This window comes from Psammomys obesus, unplaced genomic scaffold (genome assembly GCF_907164565.1).
Source record: "Psammomys obesus unplaced genomic scaffold, mPsaObe1.curated_primary_1811, whole genome shotgun sequence".
NCBI classification, from domain to species: Eukaryota; Metazoa; Chordata; class Mammalia; order Rodentia; family Muridae; genus Psammomys; species Psammomys obesus.
Genome location: NW_026596057.1, coordinates 6,910,980 through 6,928,663, shown reverse-complemented (window position 1 = coordinate 6,928,663; position 17,684 = coordinate 6,910,980). Strand labels below are relative to the sequence as shown.

Genomic DNA, 17,684 nt, shown 5'->3' with positions numbered 1-17,684 from the left:
AGAAAAAGAAACTATTTATTCTGAAAGACTTCAGGGTTGGAGATGCCTCCAACTGGAAGCTGGGAAAGCTTGACTGATACGGCCAAGGCTTGCGTAATCCTCCAGAGACGTTTGTGTGCTGTTTGCATGTTTATTTGTTTAACTTTACTGATGAGAGCAAGCAGGATAAATGTTCGTGTGTTTTCTTGTTTGAAAGAAACAGGATATCTGAAAATGGGCTTACAAACTACTTTACTGATTAAAGAACAATCAGTCATCAAAGATGTTAATACCATACAATCAAAAATCATATAGACAAAACTAAAAAAAAAAAAACACTTCAATGTCAAAAAATTAACTGTATTTACCTCAGAGTAGTGACATTATGGTAACTTTGCTTTTTCATTTAAAATTTTCATGTAAATAAATATAGTTTTCTAAAATGCGCATGTGCACTGCTTTGTTTTTATTTTAAATATAAAAAATACTCTCAGCTAGAAAGACAGGGTCAGTAGAATGTCTCCATGCAGTCGTGTCTATGCAGTATCTGAGAAAATACGCCCTATCACAGCAGTCTCTAGTCTTCAGAAAATTCTCAAGGTAGATTCACGATCCTAAAAGATTTAGAAACTACGTGTGAAAACACTGAGTGTCTCTAGAACACTGCACTGGAGGAAGGTGTTTACAGGAAGAGATTTGCAGGGACTGCAATTAGCAAAGAAGTGTCATGGGATAAAAACTTTGGAAGGTAGCATGTGTGGAGTCAGCTCATTCCGCATAAGAAGCTGAGACACAGAAATGAGGCTGGCACACAGGGATACACTTGCCTAATTAGGACAGGAGGGCACAGCAGCAAGCCAGCTTCTCTTGGGACTTAGGCTTATGAGCAGGGCAAGTTGATGGAGCAGGATGGAAATAAAGACTATAGAAAATGATTTTAAGTAAGAAAGAAGAAAAAAAAAAAGAGACCAAGATAAGCCATTCATCCTCAATGCTGAAAAGCAATTGTGCATTCTAAAGAAGGGGGTGGGGGAGGCTAGGATTTTTTAACAATGTATCTGTAGGAGAAACACTCCGCTCGTTTCAAAACACTCCGCTCATTTCATCACCGGCATGTAGGCAAAGACAAGCATGCAAGTGGGGAGAACTGACAGAAAAGGAAACGGAGGTGCAGGTAGACATGTTAGTGGTTTTAAAGGGGTGGGGTTTAGGTAGACTTTAAAAGTAAACCAGCAGGGAATTAGAAATGGAACGGCAAAGGCATTCATGGAAGCAGAGTCTGGGATGAGCGTGAAGGCCACCTAGGAAAACAGGATAGTCTTTCTGAAGACCAAAGGAAGGGAGTTAGTTCCATACTTTGTTCTTTCTGAGGCCAAAGCGCTTTTGTGGCATTGCAATTATCAGGTAGAAGGCTGCATTCATAGGTCTGTGACTTTAATGGAGTTGTCCAGCTCTGAACAGGGAATAATAGTATACAAATGGCTATTGACAGGATGGGCCTAGGCAAAAATCGGGAAGTGGGAAGGAGAGAGCAGATTGCTTAGGACCTTTAGGAGATAAGAAAGGCCTTTGATTGGATGTGCTTATTAAGCACTGGTGAACACAGCCAATTGACAGCTGTGGCCATCTCACAGCTGCTATGAGCTATGGTAGCATTTGTGGAGGAAAAGCTGAGAGAAAGTGGACAGAAGGATGGAAAGCAATAATTACTTAGTGCTCCATCCTGCTCTGGATTAGTTGTGATGCATGAAAATGACAAAGGGCAAAGATTTGGAATCAGTATATTTTCCTATTAGCACCTTTAGCTCTGTGAACTGATCAATTACCCTGAGAAGGAACAAAATAAAATACACAATCTTCCAAACCACAATAACCAATAAGTTCCTAACTAGGAGAGGCCAGGTCCTATGATTCTAACATACAGGAATCCAACAGGAGTATAACTCTAAGTTCAAAACTAGGCTGGTCTATGCTCTGTGTAGCCCAGATACTCAGGGCTACATGATGAGACCCTGTCTCAAAAACCTCAAGTTAAAAGTGAAATAATAGAAATAGCACAGAGGAAAAAAAAAATACAGGTAGCTATCTGGCGTATGTATTCTCGAGCTCAACACCTTCTCCTCTTTTTCAGAACATTCCAGAACATAATATTTAAGGGATGTTTTAAGTTTTAGCACTGAGACAGTTGAGGTAGACACAAAGCAGACAAGGTAAAAGAGGCCAGGGTGCTGCAATCTGAGTCTCTCAAAATCTACCAGGCCCAAGCCAGTCTTACCAAGCCCTTGGCAGACAGGCATGAGAAAAAGGGGTTCTCTGCATTCACCTACTGCTGGCCAGGCCCTACACTTTGCCCATAGTCAAGCTGATTGACCTTAGCACATCCTGGCACAGGTTTTGATTGAGTTGGGCCCTTTGGCCTTGAAGTTGTATTTCTGAGTCTCCTATGAAAAGATTTGGCCTCCTTGTGCGTCCTTGAAACATAATTGAGAGAGCACCCATCTGTTTTTATGCTTATTTATAACTACACCTCCTTCCAGCACTGTGAGGTCCTTTAAAATATAATGACATGAGTAATGAGGAGAAAATAGCTGAATGGGATGAATGTTCTCACTCCCCGACACAGGATTGTGGGAAAGTAATCTCCCTTGCAGTTCTGGCCTCCTGCTTCTACTCCTACTGAACAGCTCAAGTTAGATAATTTGGAGAAGTTTGTATTCGTTGCCATCTATGCCAAGACAATGCTATCCTAGCTCAGCCAGGGGTGCGGGCCCCAGGATTGCCCAGCCTTGTTCCAGCCACCATTAGGTAAGAAGAGAATTAAAAGAACCATGAATTTTACAGAAAGGGTTAAGAATTTCCCCTCAAGTCCTTGAAGCTTGACCATAAAGGGTCAGACTTAGTGATTGGAAATAGTTTCAAGTGTTCACAAATTTCTGTGTCACCCAAGGATTAGGGCAGTTTTTGCCTTCTTTGAGGAAAGAGGGTCACCCTCATTCCAGGGTGCTGGACTTCCTGTCCTGTTTGAAGATGTGAAGTACTCTAAGGGTTTATACTGCAGTTGAAAACATCTTGCTAATATCAGCCAAGTCAACAGAGAGAAAGAGAGACTTACACTCACATTCACATGCCCTCTCCATAGAACCCAGGCACCATTTCTAGCAGCTATAACTGAGGGGCCAGCTCTTCTGGTAGTGTCTTCATGCTATGGAGATTTCCTACATTTTGCAATTCATGTGCAAGATTGTTACAGCTTATGTTCCTGGCCTAGGGATGGATCTTTTTTTTTTTTTTTTTTCAAGGCAGAACACTTCCCACCCTCAGCCTTGGAGAATTGCACCCCCTATTGGAAAGTAAAAAGGCAAGGAGGAGCCAGTCAGCCTAGGCTGGTGGTGCCCTATAAAAGGAAGGGATTTTTCCTGGACTAGCTGAAAAGGAAGGGGTAGAGGTAGAGTGGAGAAGGCAGGTTTGCATCTTTGCCTGGGCAGAGACAAAAGCAGTTAAAATCAAAGACTGTATTTGATATTTTAAATTTAAAAATCTTTGTTCAATTAATTCTTCTTTACCTAACACACACACAACACAAACGCACACCAGAATACTCCTGCTTCTCGCACTCATTCCAAATTTCATTCCTTATTTGAAGCTGAGCCTAGTGTAACCAATAATCCTAAAATGGAGCTCGAGATTCTCAGGAATTGAGCCTTCCTCACCCTGCAGTGCAGCAAAGGGTTTTAGATACTCAGGACCCAAGAATGTATGCAGCCACAACTCAGGCCCCTGTCCCTGTATTTGAAGACCCCAGAGATGACAGAATTATAAGGTTTGACTGTCTTTGGACTCCTCTAAGAGGTCACTATGAGTTTTATTTGTTGAAGTCATTTTTGTTTCTTTCACAGAAAGCCCTTAGGTGATTACCTGTAGTACCTCACCCCTCTAAACTGCAGAGGCTGTTACCCTCCAGAATCAGCTTCTTAGTTTTTTTTTTTAATTAAGTGATTTCAAGCTAATGAAGTACTGCAATTTTTTAAATCCATATGCCATAAAGGTCTGCACAAACACTGCTTTGAGACTTTGATCTATCAATGCCAAGAATCTACTAATATTCTATCTCCAGTAGAGACATCGTTCTGTGAAAATAAACTTGCTAAATCAGAAACATCTGTCACTGTCTTGCTGTCCTTTCTCTGATACTTTTACCTGCACCGGCTTAACCAGAAGTTGAATTTAGAAAAAAAGCAAGCTATGATGCTTTGCTGATATGTTCACTACTTTGAGAACATTGGTTTTTTTTTTTTTTCGCTTGAGCACTTCTTAGCCTGCACATCAAGGATTTTTCCCCCCCAAGAATCCAAATTTTTGCGGATCATTACCATTACCAAAGACACACAGATCTTCCTTTTCTTGATAAAGAGGGAGTTAAAGGATAAGAAGGCCATGGAAGGTGGTACCTCAGAGCAACAGAATAAATCAGGGAAATGGGGAAGGAGTGACCAGTCATAGACTACCTGCATGCAGGTAACTCTTTCATTGTTGGGACACAAAATGGCCATAGAGAGTTGGCCATTAACAACAACACATATATGTATGTACATATATATATATCTATGTGTGTGTGTATATATGTACATATATATGTATATATATGTGTGTGTATATATATGTGTATATATACATATATGTGTGTGTATATGTATGTATGTGTATATATATATATATATATATATATATATATATATATATATATGTGTGTGTGTGTGTGTGTGTGTGTGTGTGTTTCTCTATCCAAGACTTGAGACTCATATCTTACTTTTGGGGGTAGAATACTGTCGGCCTAAAAGATCTCTTCTTGCCCACATCCAACACAATGTAAAATCTATCTCCTTTTCTACAAATACCCCTTCCAGCTTCAAAGTGGTTCCTCATGTGGCTCTTCTGCTGGGTTAATAAAAGGAACATTCCACAGCCTACAAAGAGGATGGAGCCTTAACCTGGAGGCTTCCCGGGGTCACAGTACAAGACCCAGAGGCACAAGAGTTTGCAGCAACCGGGTACCAGAAGCCCAAGCCTTTTAGCCACCGCGAGGTTAGAAGTCTGCCTTGGGGGAGACTCCCTCACTACTGCAGTGAACCCTCATAAATGATAAACGCCGCGTTGGAAGAGAATTGCAAATCCTTTAAAATCGAACATCCAGTTGTTCTAGGGACCCTCACAGTTGAAAATCTACAGCTGCCATTTACTGCCCAGTGTTCTCCCCCCCCCCCCCCCCCCGACCCCAGCGCCGCTGGCCTGGCGCAGCGGTCAAAACCCTTCCCTTGTCCTGGAGTCCATGTAATAGAAAATGGAAAAGACGTTTCTCAGAGGGCATGAGGAGTGGCACGTGTTGTTTTAGGGATGATTTATTCGCTCCTGCTGTAAAATCTAAAACGATGGCCCTGGGAAAAGACAAAGGACCTACTGACTCGGTGCGATCCACTGCGGATGCCTTGCTACCCAGCGCTCTGCCTTGAGGGCCTCTTAAGAATGCTCACTGACCGAGCAAAGCCTGAGGCTAGGATGCTGAAGGGTCTTGGGAAGGGTTTCCTGGAGGCTAAGTGCAGTGATGCCCGAAGCTGGTTCTCTGGGTTCTTGGCTCCTAGGGGTCCAATTCCCTGACACTTTCCACCCCGAGTTGCCCTTGCTCCCCAAACTTCGAAGTTACCGGGACTGTCATCTTCTCTGAAAATTTTAATTGGAGTCCACCATGCTCTCCGCCCCTTAGCAATTCGCCACCAGCCTTTGCGTTAGGCTTAACGCTTTGGGGGACTCCCTTGCCCCTGGATTTCATCCGCCGCTCCCATGAAGAGTGAGTTTTCCAGGCCCCCCTTAAGAAGACTCGTCTTATTATCTCCATTTCGAATTAAGATCATCGAGGCCTGAATTCAAATTCAGGGTACCAGCGTAGGGCACAAGTGCCAGGGGTGGTGCCGAGAAAGACACTTCTGGCGCCCTAACTATTGCGAAATGAGCGGCTGCGGGGAGAGAGGGAACGGATATTATTTTGATGCGGACTCTAACTGGCGAGTGCCCTAGAGAACGTCCCCGCTCTCCTGGCCGCTCCTCTGACTTAGAGGAATCGGGGAGCTGGGCCAGCGGGGCGTGGGGCTGGTGGATCCGGATCCGGGGGGGCGATCTTTTGCGTGCGTTTACACCTCTCCCTTTGTGACAAATCGATTTCCCGCGCTCCTGTTCCGTGTTCGCATCCACCAGGGCCCCGGGGCCCAGCTGTGCCCGGGTGCACACTTAGCGCCGGCTGGTGAATGTGTCCGTGTGTGTGCGCGCGCGCGCGTGTCTAATTGACTTTCCGTCTACCTTTTTATGACTACATGTGTTTCCAACAAAAGGTCTTATTAGGACAATCTGGTTTCACTAATTTAGAGGTTGGGAACGTGGAGGCAGGCGTGTTTTTTTTTTTTTTTAGAGTTTGCAGAAGTTGAAATTAAGAAGTTGACAGCGGGATGAACTGTTCCCCTCGAGAGTAGGTCCGCCTGTTTTACTGCCTCCTTCTTCTTCCTCCCTGCTTTGCCATCACCCAAATTCATCCGCTGCACGTTCCTCCACTACATTAGCCGCAGGTTTCTAACAGTGTTAAAGGAACCAAAACGTTTGAGAAAAATATGCCAGGCTGGGAAAAAAAAAAAATCAATAAAAGCGGTCCTACCACAGAAAAGAAAACGGAGTGGTCATCAGCCCCTACCAGGGACAGGGTTGCTGATGGTGGCAGGGGAGGCCGGAGGGGGGCTCTTTTTACAATAACTGACCAGTTTGAAATGCAAATTTTGACAAAACGAAGAATCTATTGTCAGGGGCATCTGTAGAACCTACATGCTAATTTCTTCCAGATAAATAAGGAGGCCAGGTTTCCCTATACCTGGAAAACTAATCTGTTCATTGTTTCCCATCTCTTTGAAGGATGTTTTTCTTTCCCACTGTGAGCACCTGACTCACAGTGAACTTCTTCGTCCCCTGTGACCCCTACTGTGACCCCCTAAGTCCCTTACCGCCGGATCTCGGCAGCAGCCCTCCTCTATCCCAGACAGCCCTCTTCCCTGTCTATAATCTGAGCTCTACTGTCTACTTCAAGCTGGAGGAGAAGAGCGTCCCCCCATGGGTCTTGCAACTTCCTTTGCATTCTACCTAGTGTTCAAGAGTCAAGATGGGCAGCCATTGACTTATCAGACAAGGTTCCCCTGTTATTACTCCCTGTGGAGAAGGAGAACACTGAAAAAAGAAAAAAGAAAAAAACCAACAACAACAGCAAAACTCTGCTTCCAAAAACAACCTTTTCTCAGTACAGTCCTGCACACCATCTCCCTGAAAGACCAAGTCAGCCCTGTGCCTGGGTGTTGCTTCCCTGAATTCTTTCTAGGTCCTAAGCGCAGGTCACTTAAACTCCTTACCTCACCCTGCATTTCTGTTGACTGGTGACTGTCTGGTTTGGCATATCCTTTCCCCAGGCTAGCTCAAGAGGCTTGACTTTCCTGTCTGGGTCCTGTCTCCATCTGCCTCTCTATGTATTATAAGTGTGAGACAGGGCTGAGTTGCATGCAAGCAGATTCAGAAATTCATGGATTCATTGCCCTTTTTCCTGTGAGCGAAAGATCCCCCAGGGCGGTGGAAACCTTAAGCTTGTCCAGGGGATTCATCTGCAGGATATGACCTTGGTTGTTCTAGGCCTGAGTCTCACAAAAACCATGTCCAGTTTCAACCAGTTTCAGCTCAGCCCCTCTAGATCAGCTCAACGGCTTCCTTAGCTTGGCTTTTGTGTATACCCACTGTTAGACCATGACAGTCCCCTTCTCCTGTGGCCTCCTTAAAGGAGAGACAAAACAAGACAAACAAAACCAGTGCTTTCCACCCCCTCCCAGCCCCGAAGTTTCTGATGCTGACTGCCACTGGAGCTTGCTGAGGCCAGGCTTGGTGCAGCATTTCCTAAGCTCCAGCCTTCTTTGGCACAAAGAGCAATATGACCCTCTTTCTCTTGCCCACCTTGGTCTTCAACACAGCGGTTTCTGTGAGGCTTGTTTTCTGTTGGGGTTGTGTGTGTGTGTGTGTGTGTGTGTGTATTAGTGAGAGGTTCCAATTTGAGTTCTTCAAGATTAGGATCAGTAATTAGCTGTGTGGAAACTGTCCTGACAGAGTTACAAAGCAACTACAGCCGGGGTGCCAGGTACCATCTTCCTAGTTTTTGTTTTACGTTTTCCCCCAGCGAAAGGTTTGAAATAATGGTAGCATTTTGTAGTCCATTTGATTGGAGCTTCAGAAACTTCTTCCATGAGATGATGGTATGTACACCAGGATAAGCCCCCCTGAAACCCCTACACGGAATGATTAGTTCTGAACCTACTTATCCAGGCTTCGGGGCACCGATTCTTTCTAGGTTTGCTTTGGACTGGGTTCTGTAACTCAAACGGCTGGCTCAAAAATCTTCGTTCAGTTCTTGTGGCGCTCAGTGGGCCCAATCCAGGGTTGCCTGGCCCCCAGGTTACTGTCCTTTGAACGAGTTCAGTCCTGGTAGGCTGCAGTAGTTTAAGGCTGCAGAACTAGGGGACAGCAGCGCCCTGACAAGATAGCGCTCTCATGTGGCCTGGCTCCTTGAGGAACCATTCCGGGATAATTCTGGTGCCAGCTTGCTTTAAAGGTCTTTTTAAAATTATTATTTTTAAGTCTAAGATGGACAGTGTCTTGAAAGAATCACGGAACGTTCGAGGGCCCTCCAAGGTCCAAATTCCTTATAACGATAAGGGAGGAGGTCATTTTAGAACTTTCTGTTGGGTCCAGACTCTTGAAACCTCCAGGAGGGAAGAGAGTATCTCTGAGCATCTGACTAGAGGCCACTTGGGATGAACCAAGTGACAAGAGAGTTGTATACTGGAGCCACGACATACAGACTTGCGGTCAGTATTTTTGCAAAAGTGAAGGTAACTCCGAGATGAACATTTCGTGGGGAAGAGGTCGAGCGACTGAGGGTGGGTAAGGCAGCTTGTACACAGACTTTCCCCAGAGGTCTAAGGTCCAACAGGCCGCGCTGTGCAAGGACTTGGGCCTGCAACCCGCGATTCCCTCGTGCAAGGATGGTGCTAGCTAGATCAAGCTCGCCAGTCTCCCGCTTTGCTTCTCAAGAACATCCTCTTAGCTTCATCAAGGAAGGTTTGCCTTAACAGACGGGCTTTTAGCTCTGCCTCAAACCAGTTCACAGGTAGAGGTGACAGCAGGGGGCAGAGAGCAAGCCCGGACAACAAGGGCTGGGCATTCCCGCGCTGCCCTCGGCCTCGTCCAGGCCTGGGTCCCACGCACAGGACGCGCAACCTGAGTCTCATCCTCCAGCTTTCCCCTAGGCACAGTGCTTCCCCCCCCCCCCCCCAGTCCCAGAGAAGAAGCGCTCCCGAGCCCACCCGGCATCTTCGCCCGCTGTGTTCTCTACCGGAGGTGGCTGCGTCGTCCGCGCTCTGGCCGAGACCACTCCCGCCCTGCATCTCTCGCCCGAAACCGAGATGCAGTCTGGGCGACGGGCGGCCGGAGACAGCGGTGACCGCAGAGTCCCTGCCTGGGCTCGCCCGGCCTCCCGGCGTCCCCGGGGCCCTCCGGGCCTCCTCCCTCCAGCATCCGCTCGGCTCACACCCCCCAGAGGAGCCCTCTTTGGCTCAGCCGTCCTTCTCCGACCTGGGACCAGCCACGCTCCCCAGACTCTGCTCCCGCCGTCCTCCCCGGGCCTCCCCCGCTCTGTCCCCGCTCTGTCACCCCGCACACACACACTCCCCCGGAGCGCGCGCGCCCCTCACTCACTGTCCTGCTGGGGGGTGTCGCTGCCGCTGGTCAGTCCCGGCGACTCCAGCAGGCTCCGGCCCGCCTCGCCCACGCTCTCGTCCGCCTGCGCCGCCACCATGTCCCCGGCCTCCTCCAGGTCTAGCAGGTGACTGACGGAGAAGTTCTTCTTGGCCTGCAGGGTGTCGAGGTTGCCCGGGCTGTCCAAGCGGCCGCCCAGCGCCGGTTGCCGCTCCAGAACGTGCCCGTAGCTGGAGGTCATGGTCTGCCCCTCCGATCCCACCCACCCCCCTCTTCCCGCTCGAATCAACACCAAACGCTGTGGGCGTGAGGGGGGGAGAGGAGCCGAGTGGGGAAGAAAGAGGGGGGAGTGGGGAGAGAGAGAGAGAGAGAGAGAGAGAGAGAGAGAGAGAGAGAGGGCGGGGACCCCCTTCTGAAGAGCACAACTTTTCGGCACCAGTGACTTTCTCCCCGCAGACTCGGTTGCTTCGCTGAAGCCAAGTCCGGCCGGCGCGGTCCAGAGAGATAATCCACACCGAAAAGTTATGGGAGGGGGGGAAAAAAAGCCTTGAGAAAAAAAAAAAAAGAAATCCCTTCCAACTCTCAAGAAGCGTCCACACGCAGACGCTGGAAATAATGATAATAAGGGGGAAGAGAGGAAAGGGGAGGCCAGCAGGGCGGGGGAGTTAGGCAAACGGGAGAAGAAGGGGTGGAGAGAAGAATCGAAGCGGGTTAAAAAAAAAAAAAAAAAGAGGTTAAAAAAGTTATTCCCCGGCAAGAGTTCAAGCACCAACAGAAGAAGGTTTGTTCCAGCTTTCAAATGTCTTCAAGAGAGCGCGTTCCCCTCTCCGCGCTCCTGTGGATTCTCAGGAGTGACTAGAATTTCAGGAGAGTGATGTCTTGCAGATGTAGGAGAGAGCAGGATTCTCACTTTACTTTTCGTGAGGAGGGAAAAAAAAATAAGAAATAAAGAAGCGGAGCCTCAAGAGCCGGCGGAGGGGTGGCGGGTCCCCTTCCCCTTCTCTCTCTCTCTCCCTCTCTCTCTCTCTTTCTCTCCGTGCGGAGTTTCTTTCCCCTTCTCAGTTGGATCAAGAAGCTCTCTGGCACTTCAAAAGGCACAGACTGGCATGGAGAGGAGGCTTTGTAGGGAATACAAGAAAATTGGAGACCCCTGGGAGGGCAGAGCTCCACTTAATAGGAGCCTGTAATTACGTGGCAAAGCCTTTGTGCGGCGCCTGACGTTTTACAGACCCCCTCTCTCCATCACAATCTCCTTCCTCCTCTTCCCTCGGACCGAAAAAACAGTCTGATTAAGAAAACCCCTCTGCCAACATCAGAGCCAGAGAGAAAGGGAGAGGGAGGGAGCAGGAGAGAGGGAGAGAGGGAGGGAGAGAGGGAGGAAAGGAGGGAGGGAGGAGGTAAGAGGGAGAGCAGAGGGAGGGAAGCAAAGGAGAGAGCCCCTTTGGATTTTTAAAATCGAGATCTAATTGTCATTCCCTGGCAGTCGCGTCACAGACAGAAAAGAACCCGAAGCCCACAGTCACTTTCAAACGGGCTGATTATTTTGTTTCGGCATTAACTCCTCCGATTTGGTTTCAGATCCTGTTGGAAAACCTCATTTGCATGTTTTGATAACATCCGAGGACAAAGTTGTTAGGGGGGGGGGGAAGAAAAGAACGCAGATCTGTAACAATCAAATCTGCTGCTGCCGCCCCGCCCCCCGGCAACTTTTTTCCTGCAGTTTTGTTTTGGCGGAGATCGCGGGGAGAGTCTGAGACAGAGAGGCAAAAGAGCAAGCCTATTAAAGCTCGTTTGGCTCTGTAGAGACAGCCTATTAAATAATGCAATAAAATAACCAGAGCGATAATAAGGGGAGGCTCTCTGCGATCTAGAGGAAGCTTGGAGGGCTCCAGAAGTCTTCAGCTTCGAATGGATTCGAGACTTTCTTTCGCTGCCACCAGAAATCCCCAGGCTTCAGGGAGTAGAAGATTTACATATTTATTAAACGGGAGGAAAGCCTGTCCTGATGGTCCCCCTACCCTTGCCAACGCTGTATATTCTTACGTGTGGCCAAGGTCGCTTTCCCAGGCGAGGATGGTAAGCTCAGAGGCTTCCCAAATTCGGAGCAGACACTGGCACCCTGGCTGAAGGAGCTGGGGGTAGTCTCTGTGCTAATCTGTGCCCCGCCAGGTTAGGTCCTGGCAGACCCAGAGACCGAGGAAGGCAGGGGTCGAAGTCTATGGATCAGCCTTGACAGAGGACAGGGGGGTGCTGGGCGGTGTTTTCATGACCTGTTGGAATCTGGTAACAGCTTTAATAGTCTCATTAGGAATGAGTTACTGTATGGCCAGTAAGTAAAATACTAAGTGCTTATTTGTGGCGTTTTATGTTCTTTAAGCACACATACATACGTTTCCCCTCCCCTGATTGCTACATTTTCCCTCCTCCTGTAGCTCTGAGGTTGAATTGAAAAGGAGGAAGGGTCCCAGTGTGTGTAAATGGTTTCTGGGCTCCAAACGGCCATAGTTAGCCCAGAACTTCCAGCCCTGATCTGGGGAAAGAACATTTGATGCCATCAAAGGGTTGTAGATTGAAAACAGATGTGCGCGCCTCGGTTCTTTCCATGCATTTAATTAAGGAGTCAGGATGGAGGAGACTTTTTCATCATTAGTCCACCGGCTGCCCCCTCCTTTTTTTCCTCCCCCTCGCCTCCCTCCAGCCACTCCAGCCCTCCCCGTGCCCCCGACCGGCACCGGCGGCCTCCAGCCCCACCAGAATGCATGCTGGTTGCTCAGGCCATGCTGGTCGCTCAGGCTCTAAGCGAGGTTTATCTGACAGCTCTGGGAGAGCAGGTCCTTGCACTGGGGACTTGAGCGTGGGTGGGCCAGATAGGGTGAGAGCTTGAGTATCCCGAGGTGCCTTCTGAGATGCCAACGGTGAGGCTCCCAGAGCAAAGAGCTCCTGGTGTGGAAGCAACTTAATGAAGAGGTTAAAAGTGGCATATTTCCACCAATGTCTTCCTAGCTCTCTCTATTCCCTTAGGGGAAAGGAGCCACCCTTTCTCTCTTCCACAACATCAGTCTCTCCCTTGTCTTCCCAGAACTGGAGACTCACGCTTTCCAACTTTAGTTATATATTTGGATTTCTTTTCCTTTCAGACTGGAGAATTGTCGTTTGTAACCAAACGCTGAGTAAAAGATCCGGACAAGACAGTTCTTCCGGGCAGAGGGACATCGCCTCTGAGAAGTAGCCTTGTGTCTGTGTGCAGCCAATGTGGTTGGTGACTCTGAAATATTCACAAGAAAGAGAGATCCTAGGCCATCCCCGGGAATCCCGTTAGATGCCTTCTTTTGCGAGTGGCCTTTTCTTCAGGCAGAAGGCACGTTTTTGAAAACCGCCTCCTTCAACCAGGATGCTGATGGTTTCTACGGGAACTTTGGATATATTTCTAAACACTTGTGGGCAAAATTTGTTATACAGCAACAAATATAGCACCTAGCATACAGCAAATTCAAATGTGTGATGTTTTCCTAAAGTTCAACCGCAAACCTACTGCGCTGCTGGCTGACCCCATCTCCTCTGCCAGCCACAGCTCCCACCTCTGAACCAGTGGCAAGGGGAGGCCCACCGGAAAGGTGTCTTTTGAAATATGTGGGCACAGAGTGTATGGTGGTCCTCTAAGCTGGGACTCAGGGGCAAAGTCCCGCAGAAACCTGCATCCTTTGTGCCTGGGGAAGGCAAGGGCAGCCGGGCCACCTCCCAACCATGTTTAGAGTTGTTAGAGCTTGTGCTAGCTCAAAAGGCTGCTGGGACCTTTTACCCTTCCTAGAATGTCTCCTAGGCCTCAGCTACATGTACTAAGCCCTTTTGTCTGGCCAGGGAACTTAGGAGAAGGGTTGGCTGCACTGGGAGAATTCCCTCTGCAGCAAGCCCTCTAGGAAACCTGCACCCTCCCCCCAACCCCACCCCATGGAACTATCTCCCATTCTATGTAGGCATTTGTGATGTAGTCTTTTCACTTTCTTTCTTTCTTTCTTTCTTTCGTTCTTTCTTTCTTTCTTTCTTTCTATTAGCAACTACAACTGGACTGGCTCTATATACCAGTTGTGTTTACATGTGACATTTGTGATTTGTTGAGATTCTGGATTGCAATTAAAAACTGTAGAATAGCCCTAGGAGGAAATTCAAGACATGGAAAAAAAAAAAAAAAAAGCATTTCTATCTGAGCCGACAAAGCTGTGCTTGGGCAGGAGAAGGTGTCTTTCAGCACTGCTGCTGCTCTACCAAGCACACAGAGCCCAGGGCTGGAGAGGTTTTGCCCCCTGTCTCCTACACAACCAGGCTCTAGGATGGCTTGTTGGCTGCAGGGCTGGAATAAGGAGGAAAATGTTGAACCAAGTTCTCTGGGCTCAGGTTGCAACTGACAGGAGAGCCAAGAACTTTCGGAATTCCAGAACAGAACGACCATCTGGCAGAAATATGCCAGGAAAGGATACTCAGGGAAGCTTCTGGTAGCAGCTCACAGCCCTCTTCCTGGCAGGCTGCTGGACTGGCCTGAGCACTCACAAGTTCCTAGGGGAAAGCGCCTGCCTTGGCTTTTGTCGTTCTTGAATCACTGTTCTGTCTTCCCCCAACCCTTGTAGGAAGGTTGGCACATGTGTAGGCTTTTCCTTGCCTTTGGCTTTGACTCCAGTGCATCAAGCATTATTTATTAAAATCTATATCTTCTAATGATGTGTCGTATAGAGCTCTCTTCCTAACAAGCCATCCAGCATGGACAGTGGCTTTCCACCCAGTCCTTCTGGTCTAGTCCCTTTAAAAGAATTTCTCTCTCTTTCTCTTTCTCTCTCTCTCTCTCTGCTGATTTCCCCTCCCCCACCTTGGTAGGAGCAAAGCTGGAGCTAAGAAGGACAGCTGCCAAGAGGCTAGACCAAGGTAAGAAGGACTTTTGATTGGCAGCGGTGTAGGCCTGGGTGGTCCTGCTTATAGGCTTGGGAGTGATTATTGTCCAGGCTTTCCCTGGCACTAGAAGCTGGCAGAACATTGCCTCATCTGGCTAACAGGATGTCCCCCACCCTAAGCATCTCTCCCTCTGAGCTAGAAGCCAGGAATTGTGCTCTCTGACATTTTAATTTGCTGACATGATAATCACACATGACAAATCACAGGTTCCATGACACATAAAGAACAAAGTATTACCCTCATACAAACAACATGCCAGCGATGGGATTGCTTTCCTGATGGTGACTGACAATCTAGTGCATATTCATTAACAGAGAGACAAGGAGGGAAGAGAGTGCTAGCTTGATTTCTACAGAGCTTTCACGCCAGACCCTATGGTGCACTTCCAAGTCTGTTTCCTGTAATCCTCAGTGGCATATTAGGAAAATTCCTCCTGTCCATGAGTGGATGTTTCCTGCTTATCCCCAATATTTCCATTGAAACATTTTGAAACTTTGCAGAAATGAAAGGAACAAAGCGACTAAAAGCACACTTTCTAGCAGTGGGTTGTTAATGGTCCATTCTACTATAGGATATGAGGCCAGCATGTTCAGGGACCTGCTACAGTTTTACTATATCTATTTGCTTCTCAAGCCACCAACTAGCTACTTATACAATGGAGACAGTTTTAGTCAAAAGCACCTGTGTGTTGGCAATACAAGTGAGCCCTTCTCGGGCCTTTCTCTACTGGAAGCCTTTGCTGTGACTGACAGGACAGAGTACTGGACTTGGGAATTCCTCCTGGTCCTCTATTTGATGGTTTCTCTTGGTCTTCATGGAGAATCCCTCTCTCTCTTAAATGCTAGTGTTTTCCTATAGTAAACAGGTTGTTCTCAGATTTTATACACATTCCTAGGTTAACTGCGAATTGTTTGCCCAAACTACCCTTGATATCTTCATCGTCCTGCCTCTTCCATGTATCTTCTACTGAGCAATATCAAAACCAGCACTTGCTTACCAATGAGTCTCAAGTCTGTCATTTTCTTTTGATTTTATTCTTCTCTCATACAAAACATCCCTACTGCAATTTCCCCTCCTTTCACTCCTTGTAGGCCCCCATATCCACCCCTCCTGTTCCCTTTAGAGAAAAGCAGGCCTCCATGGACATCAACCAAAAATGGCATAAACAAGTTACAATTAGACCGGGTGAGGCAGCCCAGGATGGCTGGGAGACTTTCTATCTCTGCCTCCTGAGTGCTTTAGTTGCTAAGGTATGCCACCAGGACCAAGCTAAAAAGCTGGTAAAAATAAGGTTAAGCCTGGCTCCTACCACACACCCCTTTAAAAGTTAAATGGCCATGTATACAACCTCCCTAGTTCAGTGCTGAGCATGCAGTAAGACTTGAGAAAAAAAAAAAAGACAGCATCTCCATTATGATCATGCACATTCATTGAGGAGAGTGAGATTTAATGTGTCCAAATGTATTTTCTTTTTGTTTGAGACAGGGTTTCTCTGTGTAACAGCTCTGGCTGCTCTGGAACTCACTCTGTAGATGAGGCTGGCCTCAAAATCAGAGATCCTCCTGCCTTTGCCTACAACCTCTGCTGAGATAAAAAGTATGTGACACTGGCAGGCTAGCACGTCCCAAACTTAATTCAACACCTCCTCTCTGTATGAATCTTCTTTCCCCAACAGAAAATGAATTATTTCAGCTTCTTCCTGCCCCGACAACACCCCTCACTTCTCCAGGCAATCAGTAGTATCTACCAACTTTCGGCCTGGAGAAGCAATAGCTCAGTGGTTAAGAGCACTTGCTGTTCTTCTGAAGGACCTGGGGTCTATGCCCAGCACCCACCTGGGCTCACAACTGTCTGTAACTCAATTTTCAGGGATCTGATGCTGTCTTCTGGCCTCCATGGGCACAAAATAAATAAAGTAAAATTAAAAAGCACCACAGACATACATGGAGGCAAAATATATATTCACATAATACACAAAAATAAAGAAAGTAAAATTAAAAACTGTTAAAAGGGTCTATCAGTTTTATGTAGCAATCCACAGCCTTGACACAAAATAATCACCATATTCTGGTGGAATTGAAATGAAGGAAGAGTAAGTAATAATACAGATGCTTCCTTGGAGGAACCAAAACCTTAATCACCAAGTCATTTCAGATGGAGCATATATGACTCTTGGGAAGAGGATTTTAAAAAATTCAAAGAGGAAGTATCTTATCATGGTTACATCCAGCATTTATTAGTCCCCTTCCCCTTTTCTTCCCTCATTTCCAAATGGCCCAGGTAAAAGTTCTTTAGGGATGCACTAAATAATAAGTGGTCTGATTCTTGCTAGCTCTGTATGTATTAAAAATCCTTTAAAGATGGCAAAAACACATGTAACTACAATGGTAACATTAAGATAAACAGGCGAATGATAGCACATACAGCTACTGAGAGACCCATTACTGACCCTTCCCTTGCAGGAAGAGAGCTAATGTTTGGTCAGGAGAGAAAGGATGTCTCCTTCCAAGAATTCGATAATCTGTATGTTCACTGGACTCTTGGCCTTGCACAAGACATGTGTATGGAGGTTCAAACTGGCTTGGGGCTTCTGCGAGATCCCTGACTTTGGGGCCACAGATTTGGTTATGTCCCAGGCCAAAATGACATGGACTTTTACTAGAGAAATACAAAATGCTTTGCTTCTGGGTGAATCTGGCTCATCTGACACAAGTTAGTCTCTTCAGCTGAATTCAGTGTTGATTTACAACACGTCCATGGGTATGATTTGGATAACCTCCCTTGTCTTCTTGCCCCCAGAAATCCGGAGCCAACCCCAGGCCAGTTCTCTACCTGCTTTCATTCCCACAATATTCCCACAAATTTCTAATTGTTTTAGCCTCCTTCTCCTCCTTTTCTCTAGTTCTCCATTTTTTTTCTCCTGCAATGCTGGATGGTTGAGA

The 17,684-nt window shown here is 47.2% G+C and overlaps 1 protein-coding gene across 2 annotated transcripts in view; it reads right to left on the bottom strand.

The window, feature by feature from the left end:
• The window catches only part of Prrx1 (paired related homeobox 1), a 62,694-nt gene extending 52,290 nt beyond the window's left edge, over positions 1 to 10,404 (bottom strand). For both annotated transcript variants that reach the window (XM_055624501.1, XM_055624502.1), the window contains exon 1: positions 9,802 to 10,404. In XM_055624501.1, coding sequence (XP_055480476.1) covers positions 9,802 to 10,042 — 241 coding nt within the window. In that variant the 5' untranslated portion in view covers positions 10,043 to 10,404. The remainder of the gene's footprint in view (positions 1 to 9,801) is intronic.
• Between the last annotated feature and the right edge of the window lie 7,280 nt (positions 10,405 to 17,684).